At 37.5% G+C, this 13512-nt stretch overlaps 1 protein-coding gene across 6 annotated transcripts in view; it reads right to left on the reverse strand.

Moving 5' to 3' along the window:
* Nucleotides 1–13512, reverse strand: part of VPS13D (vacuolar protein sorting 13 homolog D) — a 354551-nt gene that overhangs the window by 321494 nt on the left and 19545 nt on the right. For all 6 annotated transcript variants that reach the window (XM_077151248.1, XM_077151249.1, XM_077151246.1 and 3 more), the window contains exons 7-14: nucleotides 11580–11684; nucleotides 8813–8983; nucleotides 8298–8398; nucleotides 7249–7417; nucleotides 4731–4832; nucleotides 4365–4566; nucleotides 3408–3587; nucleotides 886–1016 (exon numbers count right to left, since the gene is read on the reverse strand). In XM_077151248.1, coding sequence (XP_077007363.1) covers nucleotides 886–1016; nucleotides 3408–3587; nucleotides 4365–4566; nucleotides 4731–4832; nucleotides 7249–7417; nucleotides 8298–8398; nucleotides 8813–8983; nucleotides 11580–11684 — 1161 coding nt within the window. The remainder of the gene's footprint in view (nucleotides 1–885; nucleotides 1017–3407; nucleotides 3588–4364; nucleotides 4567–4730; nucleotides 4833–7248; nucleotides 7418–8297; nucleotides 8399–8812; nucleotides 8984–11579; nucleotides 11685–13512) is intronic.

A 13512-nucleotide genomic window follows, 5' to 3' on the forward strand; every position in this document is an offset into this window, starting at 1 on the left:
ATTTCCTATTCCATATTATCGATACCCCTTCCCAACAGGAAAAAGTTAGAATGGGTAGAGCACAAAATATCCCCTAAAGACTGGGAGAAGGATCAAAGGAGAAGGAGTTATAATAGAGAAGATTGTATTTAACAAATGAGTATGACTACTGAATCATTATATTGATATTTCTTTTAATCTCCAGTGTCTTGGAGCAGCTAGAAGGAAAAACCTGAAATTGTAGAACTATAACCCATACCAAACTCTGAAATCTGTTCTGTAACTACTTGTTACAATGAATTTTGAAATTTATTGCATTGTTGTGTATATGTTATACTTCACAATAAAAAAGGTTTAAAAAAATGGACAGAATAGATGCTAAATAATGAACTAATATTACTTAGTTTTGCCAACTTCATAAGATAAGACCAAAGATCTGATAATTAATAAATTACATTATAAATTAAAAATTAAATACTTATATATATAAACTTAAGAGTGTTCTCTTGGAACTCTGGAAAGAAAGGACTTCCTATCAGGGGCTGAAGGAAAGAATGCATGAAAATGACTGCCAGATACAGAGGAAATTCAAACATTGATTTTGAAATGCAGAAAACAAGTGGCACATAAGGCATTTTCTTCAAAACTGATTAAAGCATCCAAATCAAAACAAAATACTCCAAGTAGCTACAGCACAGGAGTGAAAGAAGATACAGCCACAAATCTTGCCAACATTTGCCTTCTAACAAATTTAAGAATGTGTCTAATCTCAATTTTTTTTTGAACCAGTCTGTCTCAAGAAGATCAGTTGTCAGAAGGAATCAAATCAATATTATTTATTGCTGGCCTGAGACAGACGACAATTGACAACACCCTGGATGTATTAACTGTCCCACTTGTACATACTGGATTTGGGAAGACAAGAAGAGGAAACATAGTTCCTTCTGTAGCCAGGTCTCGAAGAAAGAGTCCACCCAATCGGACCAAAAGCAAGGAGGAATTTCTTTGAGGAAGAGATTCTGCTAAAAGTTTTACATCTAAAAAATAAATAAATAAATATGAGTTGATACTATGCCATGGTACCTAAAAATGTTCAAAAGTACTAGATATATTATTTTACAGAGGACTAATCAATATCATGAAGCATTTTTCCTTGAAATCAAAACTGTAATACTTTCAATTTATATGAATTTATAAGTAATTTAGAAGTTTCCCAAGTAGAATGAATTTTAAACTTTAAAGAACATTTTAAGCCCAACAATCGATGATTAAGGAATACAGAATGTTCAAATAAGGTTCATTGTAAAGATTCCTAGATTGTAAGCTCTTATCTTATTTATATGTATCTTATATATCTTATAATAGAACAGTCATATCTATTTCTGAGTTTTAACTGTTATTTCTAAATTCTGAGATGTTGTGCATTTTGTGCATAATTTGGTAGCTCCCTGGGACACTGGGTATCTGTGTGAGACTCAGAGTTAAAGTTCTGCAGCTCTAAAAGTCAGCATTACTCCATACAACTGTTAAAGAAAGTGAAATAGAGATCAGACTTCAATCAGAGATATGAATGAAATGGACCTGGTTAGGACGAAGGTAAACCAGAATGCAGGGCAAAGGATGATAACGTCTATATTTTAAAACTTCAAGTTAAAATGGCCATTGCCCAGCTGTCCCTGAGACCAAAGGAAGAGATGTTTATTTAGTCTAAAATTTAAATTTTCTATCTAATTTAACCTTGTCTGATCAGTTTATTTAAACAATCTAATTACATGGAACCTAGAATACAGAATGAGATCTTTTTATTCTGTACAGGTTAATGTAATACCTGGATTACCCGGATACATTTCAGAGTACTATTGGCAGAAAATAAAAAAATACTTGCAAACTACTCTAGAGGGATTAGGGGAAAATGTGGAACTATTAAACTTCTCCACCTGGAAAATTCCTGATATTCTCTCAAGCATTACAGATTCCCAATTTAACGAGCCAAGCCCACAATCTTGAGGCTTGCCCTTATTAAACTTACTTCTACAATGGTGAAGTAAGGCATGCTTGTAATTATGCCTAAGAGGTAACCCCAGTGAGCCTCTTTTGTTGCTCAGATTGTAGCCTCTCTCTCTCTCTGTCTCTCTAAATCAACCTCTGCAAATAAACTCACTACCCTTCTGCTATATGGGACATTACTTCCAGGGGTGTTGAGTCTTCCTGGCAATGTGAGACATACTGGCCCTAACATCATGGGACAATGCCTTCTTGACCAAAAGGGGAAATTGAAATGAAACAAAATAGGTTTCAGTGGCTAAGAGATTTCAAATAGATTCAAAAGGTCATTCAGGAAGTTATGCTGATGCAAACATCAACCAGATATTGCAAATTCCCACAGGATGTCGAGCCCCCTCAACAGTACTCCTGAAAACCCTACAGAATACCCTGGGCTCTATCTAAGACACTATAAAAGCTTTACTTTTATTTTTTTTTTTTTACTTATATTTTTTCAGAAACTTAAGGCCTCCAGATTGTTCCTATGCCTGATAAGCCCTGAAACCAAGAAGTACCAGCCTCTCCAAGAACATCATCTAGTTTCCTTTATCTATCCCATAAAGTCGACACCCCTTTCCAGCACAAAGAAGTTAAAATGGTCCTTGTCCAGATACCCCTGAAGATCAACAAGAATGTTCAATTGGGAGGGAAGAGCTGAAACCAAGAAGTTAAAACATGGGAATACATAACACTATGAATCTTGTGGTGGACAATGACTGTGATTAATTGTACAAATATAAAAAATTTCTTTTGTGAAATAGAATGAATGTACAACACTATCACAAGGAGTTAATAATAGAGGGCTATATGGGTGAAATGTACCTATTGCAAACCAGGGACTATAGTGAACAGCAGTATCTTAATATTTTTTCATCAGCCGTAACAAATGTACTACACCAATGCTAAGGGTCAATAATGGGGGGAGCTGTAAGAGGTTTAGGATGTTTTGGGTTTTTTTATTTTTATTTTTATTTCTTTCTGAAGTAATGAAAATGTTTTAAACTTGATCACAGTGATGAACACATAACTATGTGATGATATTTTGATTGTATACATCAGATGGATTGTATGATGTATGAATATCTCAATAAAATTTCATTAAAAAAAATTAAGCCCAAGCAATCTGCTAGTTCACATTAAGTTTATAACAACGCAGTCCTCAAAGATTATAAAGCAAAAAGGTAAAACAACTTTTTTTTATTTGTCTTCTTAAACTGCTGAAGAATCTCACATAAGTAACTGATTTATGAGCTGAAATAAAAATGTGAGCTCTCATAAACAACATGCAGGTATTTATTTATACACCTTTCATTCAAAAGACACAAAAAAAGAGTCAAGTAAAATAGCACATAAATCAGTAGCACATAACTCTTTGGGGGCAGTACCTGAAAACTCGAGCTGCATGAAAGCACTTTCCTTCATTTGAGGCATTCCTTGTTCCTTGTGTAACAGAGTGACGGTACCACGCTGCAATTGCAAATTCAGCTTGGCAAAGACATGATCTCGTTTTGTATATGTGTTCATACAAGAGGCATCTGCAGTGGGATCAAAAAACTCCTCGGTGCCTAAATGGTAAGGGAAAAAAAAATTTTTTTAAAAATATGCAAAAAAATAAAAGTACAACCAGGCACACCGATTACAATTATGATGACATCATTTCGTTTTCCTTTTTTTCAGGAAGAACTCCAAAGTCATGGGTGACAGCATCATTTGCTAATGTAAAATGGCTCCAATTGTTTTGTGGGCTCTTATCAACTTGTTATCAAACCAGGGAGAAGTTAAGATTCATGGTGAAGTACAGTATAAAGCAGCACTGTCCAATATGGTCAAATGCTCTGTATCTGCACTGTCCAGCACCCAGCAGCCATTAACCATGTGTGGCAGCTGAGCACTTGAAATGTGGTCATGTGGCTGGTGCAACCAAGGAAGAAAATTTTTAATTTTATTTAATTTTAATTAATTTAAATTTAAATAACAACTTGTGGCTGTGGTTACCACACTGGGCAGTGCAAGTCTAAAGAATAACTGGACTGGTATTCAAGCTTTAGAGTTTAAAATTTTTGAACTTGCTCAAATTTAGTTCCTTTAGGATAGTTGCCACTCCAATCTATCTAAAACTGCACCAATATTCATATTTAGTAATGGAGTTGCAAACATTATCTCTCAAAATATTTCCTCTCTCGGCCTCTCACTCCCTATGAATATAATCAAACTGTTTTCCAAACAGCAATTTTTTTTTTAATACCATTGGCCTTTACACAAGTAACAGACCAATTTTCATTTACTAAGTGTCTCTCTTTAGTACAACCAAGGGGGAGAAGTGAAGGCCAGCTCCCACTTACCCAGGATCTCTTCTGGAAGCCACTGTTCCTGCTGCTCTGCTGACAGCCCCTCAACTGGTTTCCCTTCAGGGGTTTGCTGCCCATACCAGCCACCCCACCCAGGAAACCAAGACTGAAGATACTGTAGCATCCCACTGCCTCCACTGCTGTCTGGGTGTCCAGGAGAGTCTCCTGGACAGTCAAATTGAGGTTCTCGTAGACTCTGTGTCAACCGAAAAATGAACTAATATGAATATTCAAAGACAGAAAGAAGCTGTGATATGTCACTCATTGTCATCTATCCCACAGAGAAACACAGGCACATCAAGACGGCAGCATGCACAATATTCTGGGACTGAACCAATCTTCCTAGAGAAGATTCCTTACCTCTGCCAGTTCCTCTTGTTTATGAAATCGTTCATGAACCAGTTCACGCAAAATCTTCAATTCCTCAAAGCTCTGTTCCTCTTCAATCCGACACATTTCCTCCTATTTGGGTGAAAACAAAAACAAACAAAGAAAAAAAAAGATGTTACCACTCCAGAGACTGAACACCCTCACAAATCACCACAAGTACAGTGAAGGAGTCTATCTAAGCCACCAACATTTTCAATTTAGGTCAAGAAACAATTAAGATTAATGGTTAATTCCCAAATTGACAACTATGCTTCTGGTTTAAGTAGCTTTTGCAAATAATCTGGTAGATTCTACTTGATCTAAAAAGCATCACTAGCAAGTTTCATGGTACTAGAACTAATGGTAAATACAGAGGGAGCAAAGAACAGTACTTAATTTTAAATGAGTGTGCTGGTTTGAAAGGAAGTATGCCCCCTAAGAAAAGCCATGTTTTGATATAAACCCCATTTCATAAAAGTAGAATAATCTTTATTCAAATACTGTATATTTGAAACTGTGATGAGATCATCTCCCTGGTTGTTGATGTGATCTAGTCAAGAATGGCTGTTAAACTGGATTAGGGGATGACATGTCTCCACCCATTTGAGTGGGTCTTGATTGGTTTACTGTAGTCCTATAAAAGAGGAAACATTTTGAAGAAAGAGATTCAGAGAGAGCAACACTACGAAGCAGAGAGTACACCAGCCAGTGACCTTTGGAGATGAAGAAGGAAGACGCCTCTTGGGGAGCTTCATGAAACCGGAAGCCAGGAGAGAAAGCTAGAAGATGACGCTGTATTTGCCATGTGCCCTTGAAGCTGAGAGAGAAGCCCTGTGTTCACCATGTGCCTTCTCACTTGAGAGAGAAACCCTGAACTTCATCGGCCTTCTTGAACCAAGGTATCTTTTCCTGAATGCCTTTGATTGGACATTTCCTCGCCCTTAGAATTGTAAACTAGCAACTCATTAAATTTCCCTGGTTAAAAGCCATTCGGTTTCTGGTATATTGCATTCTGGCAGCTAGCAAACTAGAACAATGAGTAACTGACAGGTATGAGCTACTATAACAGTCGAATTTTGTCCAGCACTGACAGAGTTTACAAAGTACTTTTCATTACCTCAAATTAAGTAACCTAATTTTCATTTTTCCCACTTCCAAATGGCCAAAGTTTACAAAATAAGTTTGTAGGCTACTAGCCACTTTGTTTCACACAGGACATTAGCAAGGACATGGTCATTATTATCTTGCTTCATGCTAGCAAATGAAGAATGCTAGCCAGAACAATAGAAAAAAAGAACAATGTTAACTAAATACATGCAAAGATTAAAAAAAAAAAAAAAAAAAGTAGGAACTTGCTATCCCAGAGTGTTTCTTTTTATCCTAACATTAAGGACAAGAAGATTATATGTGCATACTTCCTCACCTCCGTTATCATGTAGGTTTTCTCTCCATCAATCTCTCTTTCTCTCTCCATATATATGTATATATCCCTGCCTATGCCTTTAGGAAAATCAGCTGAAGCAAAATATGTGGCTTACTCCATTATTTTTATAAAGCTCCCATTTCAGTACCCATGCCTGACAGCAATGATGAGAGCATTAACAAAAGGAATAAGGCTCCAGGGTGCCTGCAGGAGACAACACTTAGAGATTCAGCATTGTTACTGGTCACCACGCAGTGCTAAAGGGAAAATAACTTTTGCTTGGGAGGGTCTGATTTTTTTCCTAGAATCATAACACTAAAGAAATGGTTAAAACCTGAGCCAAAGTAGTGAAGACAGTCTAAATTGCTTTTGCAAAAACTGATGTTCACAAAACCAGAACAAATCAAGGAGCAAAGCAATCTCTTTTTTTTTTTTCCTACGTGGTAACGGGCTGACTAGAGCAGGGTGTGGCCCCAGGACTAGGCCCCAGGAACAGTGGTTCTAAATGTCTCTAGGATGAGCTGGCCCTCACCTATTTCATGCCCTTTGCCTCGTCACTCCCTCCAAAATAATCCAACCTCAATCAAGTTCACTGGGATTAGGAAATTTAAGCCAAAATCTACAGAGATTAGTCAGACTTTGGAGGAAGAGAATTGTGAGAAGGATCTAGCTTTGAAGAGATATAGGAGACTACGGGCAAAGTCTCTCTGGGGCCCTGCACAGAGGGCTAGGAAGGGAGGGTGTGGGCACAAAAATGTGGAGGACCACAACTGTCCTTTCCTCCTCCTACCCGCAGCCAGGTTCTCCTTAGGCAGCAGAGGGTGGAGGGCACCTCTGGCCAAGGTGAGACTCGTGGCCTTCCAAGAAGCTCGGACCCTGGCAAGACCAACTCTGTTTAGTAAAATGATGATCTCTTACCAAAGGATTTTACTTTGTCACAGGTTTCATTTGCTTCAGCCTTTAAGAGAACAACCTTATCCACTAAATGAACATTAGAAGATCAGAAAGGGAACACAATGTGCACAGTCACTATCACCAACCGGAAGCCCCCACTCTGAAACTACTGCTCAGGTCCGGCCCACTCACCTTGTCATCTACGGACAGCAAGCTTCCTTTCAACTTGTGGAAATATTTATCAGTGTAAGACACGGCATCACGGGCACGGTGCAACAAAAAGTCCCAAGTACAGCGTTTCCTCTGTTCTCTGATTGCATACAAGTTAGCATTCAAAGCAAAATACCACCATTCTCGGCAGCTGAAATATTGCATAACAATGTAATTACTTCTTACAATAAAAGCAAATAAAAGGGTATTAATCCAGGACGATTCATAAAATACCCAACTTCTTTTTTGAGACATCTTTTCTCTTGTTAGTCATCAGTTTATGCCTCAGGGATAAAAGCTCATTTTAATATTAGGCTAAACCTAAGATATAGGGAAAATCGATCTGCTGCAAAAAAAAAAAAAACATCAAATAGTAGATCCTCAATTTATGTATCAATGATAACATAGTATTCACTAGGTTTGAATTATCTGCAATATAAGTCTCATCCACTAACACAGAAATCAAGTGGTGATTGTAAGGTGGATCTCATCTTAAGATAGTTACCAAGGATTCGACTACTGAAGATTTTAAATGGAATACTCCCAAGAAAAGACATGGAAATCACAGGATCTAAAAGGTTTTAATTTAAAGGACTGGTCAAGTTCATCACTGTAATGTGAAAAGAAAATTTATTTCTGCTATGAAAGTTAAAAAGCTTACTATATAAAAAGTCAACCAAAATAATCATGGATAAAAGACATAGGAAAGTAAGTTCAAAGAATATTGCAGTCTTAATACCACAAGCCAGATGCCACACGGGCAATCTAATTACTAAATGAGGTGGAGAAGGTATTCTAAATTCCTCTACACTCCATCTAAGAATAAATCTGCAACCCCAAATACATATGCAATAAGAACAGCAACTGTAATAAAAACAACAGGAATGGCATTTTAAGGGCCAGAAAGGTCAACTGTACTTTTATCTCAAACCATGTGAAAAGATGGTAAGGCATATTTCTGATTTTTGTGCAAAAAAGAGACCACATTCTAAAATGTATTTCATATACAATATTTAATCTAAAACCCTTACTTCTCAGATACTGCCACTTTTGGTTTCCATTTTCGGAATTTCGTCTGCCTCTCCTTTCGTTCCAGTTCCTTGAGGAATTCCATGATTTGTCGGTATTGTAGCTTTTTATTAGAGATTAAGAGATACTACGTTAGAACTGATTTGTTTCTTTCACTCAGACACATATCTAACAAGAACAATTCATATTAGTCAAGCCACTGACAAGAAATCTAGCACAAACTGAAGGACCAAACTATCAGCACCAATGCCGTTTCTCTCTGAACAGAGAGTTAAGTATATTTTCTGCATCTCTTATATCCTTTGCTCAGTACCTAAAAACATCAACTCGAAACTGAGATCCACTTAATTCAGTCATATGACAGTGGTTTTTGTACCTAACACAACTTTAGTACAGAGGGAATTGGTCTCACATACACTTTCTTCTGTACTAAAAACACTCTGAAATACAATGCCTGCACGCCCCAGTTACAAACCTTGCAAGTGAGAATATCAACCACTGGGAGGAAGGAGTGTACCTGAGAGAGTTTCAAGGGAATGGTCTCCAGCTGAATGTCACATTCAATACGGGGAGTGTGCCGAGACCGCAGAGGTTCTTTGGCACAGTTTCTCTTCAAAAGCGCAGACGCACACACGGGCTCCAAGATGTAGTGGTGATCACGGCTCTCCATGCTCTTGCCCATCGCCTCCTGAGGACCACAAGAAATCTGCTCTGTTCAGACTAGTTTGCTTTCTGGTAGTAACTTTTGTTTAATGGTAGGGTTTTATGACAGAAACAGTCGAGCTAAGCTATACACTGTAGAATTACAGCAAATTTTTATGGGGTCAAGTTGTCTGTTGGCATTTGTGCCGGTTTAAATTTGTTGTGTACCCCAGAAAAGCCACGTCCTTTAATCCTCATTCACTATTGTGGGTGGGATCTTTTTTATTGTTTCCATGGAGATGTGACCCATCCAATTGTGGCTGGTAACTTTTGATTCGATGGTTTCCATGGAGATGTGTCTGTACCCATCCAAGGTGGGGTTGCTTACTGGAGTCCTTTAAGAGGGAACCATTTCTTCACTCTTACGCAAGCTTCAGTTAGACATTGCTATCTATCATAACTTGCCAATACCCAACCAAGACCATTCCAGCCAATCCTAAAGAACACCTAGGGCAATATATAAGATTATACAAAGGTTCCATACACTAGGGTAACTTTCTAAAAACCTACAACCTCCAGATGGGTCCCTGGAACCCAGGGGACAGTCTCTCCAGAATTTCAGCTAGTTTCATCTCCCTACCCCACATTACTGACAGCCTCTTTCAACATGAAAAAGTTAGAATGGTTTGGTTCCTAGACCATATACCTTCCAGAAAAAAAAAAAAAAATTCGAATGGGCATAGCCCAAATACCCCTAAAGAATAGGAGAGAGACAAAAGGTGATGGTAGAGTTATACAGAGAAGGTAGGGTTTAACAAGTGAGCATGACTACTGAATCATTACATTGCGATCTCTTTTAGTCTCCAGTATCTCAGAGCAGCTAGAAATAAATACCTAAAATTGTGGAATTGTAACCCATACCAAACTCTGAAATCTGTTCTACAACTAAGTGTTGTGCTGTGCTTTGAAATTTATTGCTTTTTTGTATACGTTATTTTTCACAAAAAAGAAAAAAAAAGTCGATTGTGATGATAGAAATTTATTCATTCCTTCTAGCCTCCTATGTTCTGGGGCAGCTAGAAAGAAACATTTGAGATGATGGTATGGAGCCCATGACAAACTCTGTTATCTGTCTTGTAACTACTTATTGAAGAGTGCTTTGAAACTTTTGTTTTTTTTCTTTCTTTGCTTTGTATATATGTTTTATAATATGATAAAATTTTAAAAAAGAGGGAACCATTTTAGAAAAAGCTTTAGAGCCAACAGGACAGATGCAGCCCTCTTCACTTTCTCTTCCCAGTGAAGAGAAAGCCAGCAGATCTTGCAATGTGCCTTTCTAGCTAAAAGAAACCCTAAACATCATTGGCCTTCTTGAACCAAAGTATCTTTCCCTGGATGCCTTAAACAGGACATTTTCATGGCCTTAGAACTATAAACTTGCAATTTAATTAATTCTCCTTTTAAAAAAGCCACTCTGATTCTGGTATATTGCATTCTGGCAGCTTGCAGACTAGAATAGTATTTTATCTAATATACAGTATAGTATATCAGAATCCAAAAACAGTTAAAAATTGTATAAAACTGTCCAGGGAATAGTATAAAACCAGGGAATCAAAAACTCTCTAGTTTCTTGTTTTTGATTTTTTAATTCTTAATAGATAACACATTCACATGGTTAAAATTCCAAAGGCAAAAAAGTTGAAATGCTTCCTTCCTATGCCCATCGCCTAGTCATAGTCAACCTCTGGAGGCACTGAAGATACCTCTGTATCCCCCTAGAGGTGTTCTGTGCATACTCAGGCAAAGCCATAATTTCCTAAGATTTTTCCACCATTCTCACACAAATGTTTCCTATGCTACTTTGCCTTTGTTTTTTAAACTAATAATGTATCTTAGAGACTATTACATATCCAGATTTAAAGATCTCTGTCTTTTTTTTATAGAGCTGCATACTATTCCATTGTACGGAGACATGGTATTTATTTATAGAAATGAGCAAAAAAAATCTCTACACCAATATGCAAGCCAAACCAAATATTTCATAAAAAAGATTACTTCAAATTTTCTTATCCTTCACAAAGAGTAATACCTTATATCTCATGCCATATAATGACCTTCTAAGTATTTCTTTAAGGAATGCCACAGCCTAATTAACACCACTGAAGGTGAAGTTTTAATATAAATGTAAACAAAAAGCAAGCTCTTCTTTAAGAATCAGATCTACTTCTTTATTCATTTAAAATCTGGATACCTGATGCCTAGTGGCTAAGGGAACAGATAGCTGTAACACATCAGACACATTCAAGTGGAGCATGACACAGTCACCTAAAGCAATACTGCATGGACAAACAACAACATGACAATCTTAAAAGCACAGCTTCAAGTGAAAAAAGAAACAAAAGAAATCTTTAACACACTATAAATTTTAAAAAGACATAAAACAAAACATTGTAGATTGCTCAAAGCTAAACATATCAAGTACCTCAAACAAGCACAACAGGAAGTAGATGCCTGTGGTGAGAGGGAGTGGGAGTAGGGGAAATGGGAATCAGGAACACAGAAACTAAAAACGTACACGGCAGGGATCCTACACCAAACCATTTCACTGCTGTGCTGCAGTAAAGTTCTCTACAAAATCATACCTGTAATTCCATCTGAGGCAAATCTCCCAATAAAGTACAATCGACATCCCAATAGATGCTAAACTCAGCCACATCTAATTGTTTTTTTCTCATTAATTTCTGTACCTGAGGTAAGAAAGACAGGAAAGAAAACAGAATGACTCTTTATTTACTAACATATTCATTCAACAATCATTTGTGAAGAATCACATATCAGGCACTTTGCAAAGTGCTAAAGATACAAAACTGAGTTAAAATATAGTTTTGCTCTTACAGAGTTCAAAACCTAGGTTACAGGGTACAAACATGCAACCAAATAATTTTAATTAAACAGAGGGAAGTAGGGAGAGAACATATAAAATGCTATGAGCACCCAACTCTGCAAGCAAAATCATTACTCTTCCCAATATGTGGGACATGACATCCAGGGGTAAAAGTCTCCCTGGCAACATGGGACATGACTCCCAGGGATAAGCCTGGCCCTGGCACTGTGGACACCTTCCTGACCAAAAGGGGGAAAAGAAATGTAACAAAATAAGGTATCAGGGTGGGCCACGGTGGCTCAGTGGCAGAGTTCTCGCTTGCCATGCCAGAGGACGTGGGTTTGATTATCGGTGCTTGCCCATGCAAAAAAATCAATCAATAAGTAAGGTATCAGTGGCTAAGAGAGTTCAAATAGAGTCTAGAGGCTACCCTGTAGGCTACTCTTATACAAGCTTTAGCTAGATAGTACTAATTACCACACTTTGCCAAACCCCAACCAAAACCATTCCTGTTAACCCTAAAGAACACCCAGGACTCGATCTGAGATTCTACAAAAATTTCATGTACTAAGATTATTTTCCAGAAACCTACAATCTCCAGATGAGTTTCAAGACTAGATTAGTCCTGAAACTCACAGGGGCCAGCCTCTCCAAGAACATCAACTAGTCCCACCTCCACGCCCAAATTATCGATACTCCTTTCCAACAGGAAAAAGAAAGGGCAGAGCCCAAATACCTCTAAAGCTTGGGAGAAGGATCAAAGGAGAAGGAGGAGTTATAATAGAGAAGATAGGATTTAACAAATGAGTAGGACTGCTGAATCATTATACTGATATTTCTTTTCATCTCAGTGTCTTAGAACAGCTAAGGGAAAAATCTAAAATTGTGGAATAATAACCCACACCAAACTCTGAAATCTGTTCTATAACTACTTGTTAAAATGTACTTCGAAATTTATTGCTTTTTTGTATATGTTATATTTCATAATAAAAACAAAAAATAAAAAAACATGCTATGATCAAACACAGAAGATGCCAGGTAAAAAGAAGTGTAAATTTCAGGCAAAGATTGGGGTTGGAGGAAAGGATTGGGATACATTCCAAAGAATAGCAGAGTTGATAATTTAAAAAGCCTAGGGAATAGTGAATATATGTGTGCAATTGGACACTATGTGTGTCGCGTGGGAGGATTATTATTGGCACAAGTGACGCATACGGATTTGGAGTGGGGAGTTAGTTAAGCATTGAGAAAAGCAGCTTATAATGTTACTAAGAAAAGGAACTGCATGCAAACCAAGGAATTTAGACTTCATACTTTAAGGTACATGGAACCATTAATGGCTTCGATATGTAAAAACACATGTATGTGTTTTAGAAACTTTTGGCAACAGGGAAAAGCCAAGCTTCCTCATGGGTGTGCCAGAGAAAATGAGTGTGTCAAAATAATGATCAAGTTTATAGTATCAAGTTGCATTCTGGAAATATTTGGTAACTGTGGGCTGGTCACCTCTAGTACTAACGCAGCCACATTCATTTGCCCCAGTGTGCTACACAAATACTATATTTTTTCTATGTGTATCATGATGTGGAATATGTGTGGAAGCACTGGTATAGAATGAATGAGAAGAGCCACGGATGGGAGCAAGGATTTCACAGAGCAGGATACTGCATTAGTCTGGACTAGACAAGTCA

Source organism: Tamandua tetradactyla, chromosome 2 (assembly GCF_023851605.1).
Source record: "Tamandua tetradactyla isolate mTamTet1 chromosome 2, mTamTet1.pri, whole genome shotgun sequence".
NCBI classification, from domain to species: domain Eukaryota; kingdom Metazoa; phylum Chordata; class Mammalia; order Pilosa; family Myrmecophagidae; genus Tamandua; species Tamandua tetradactyla.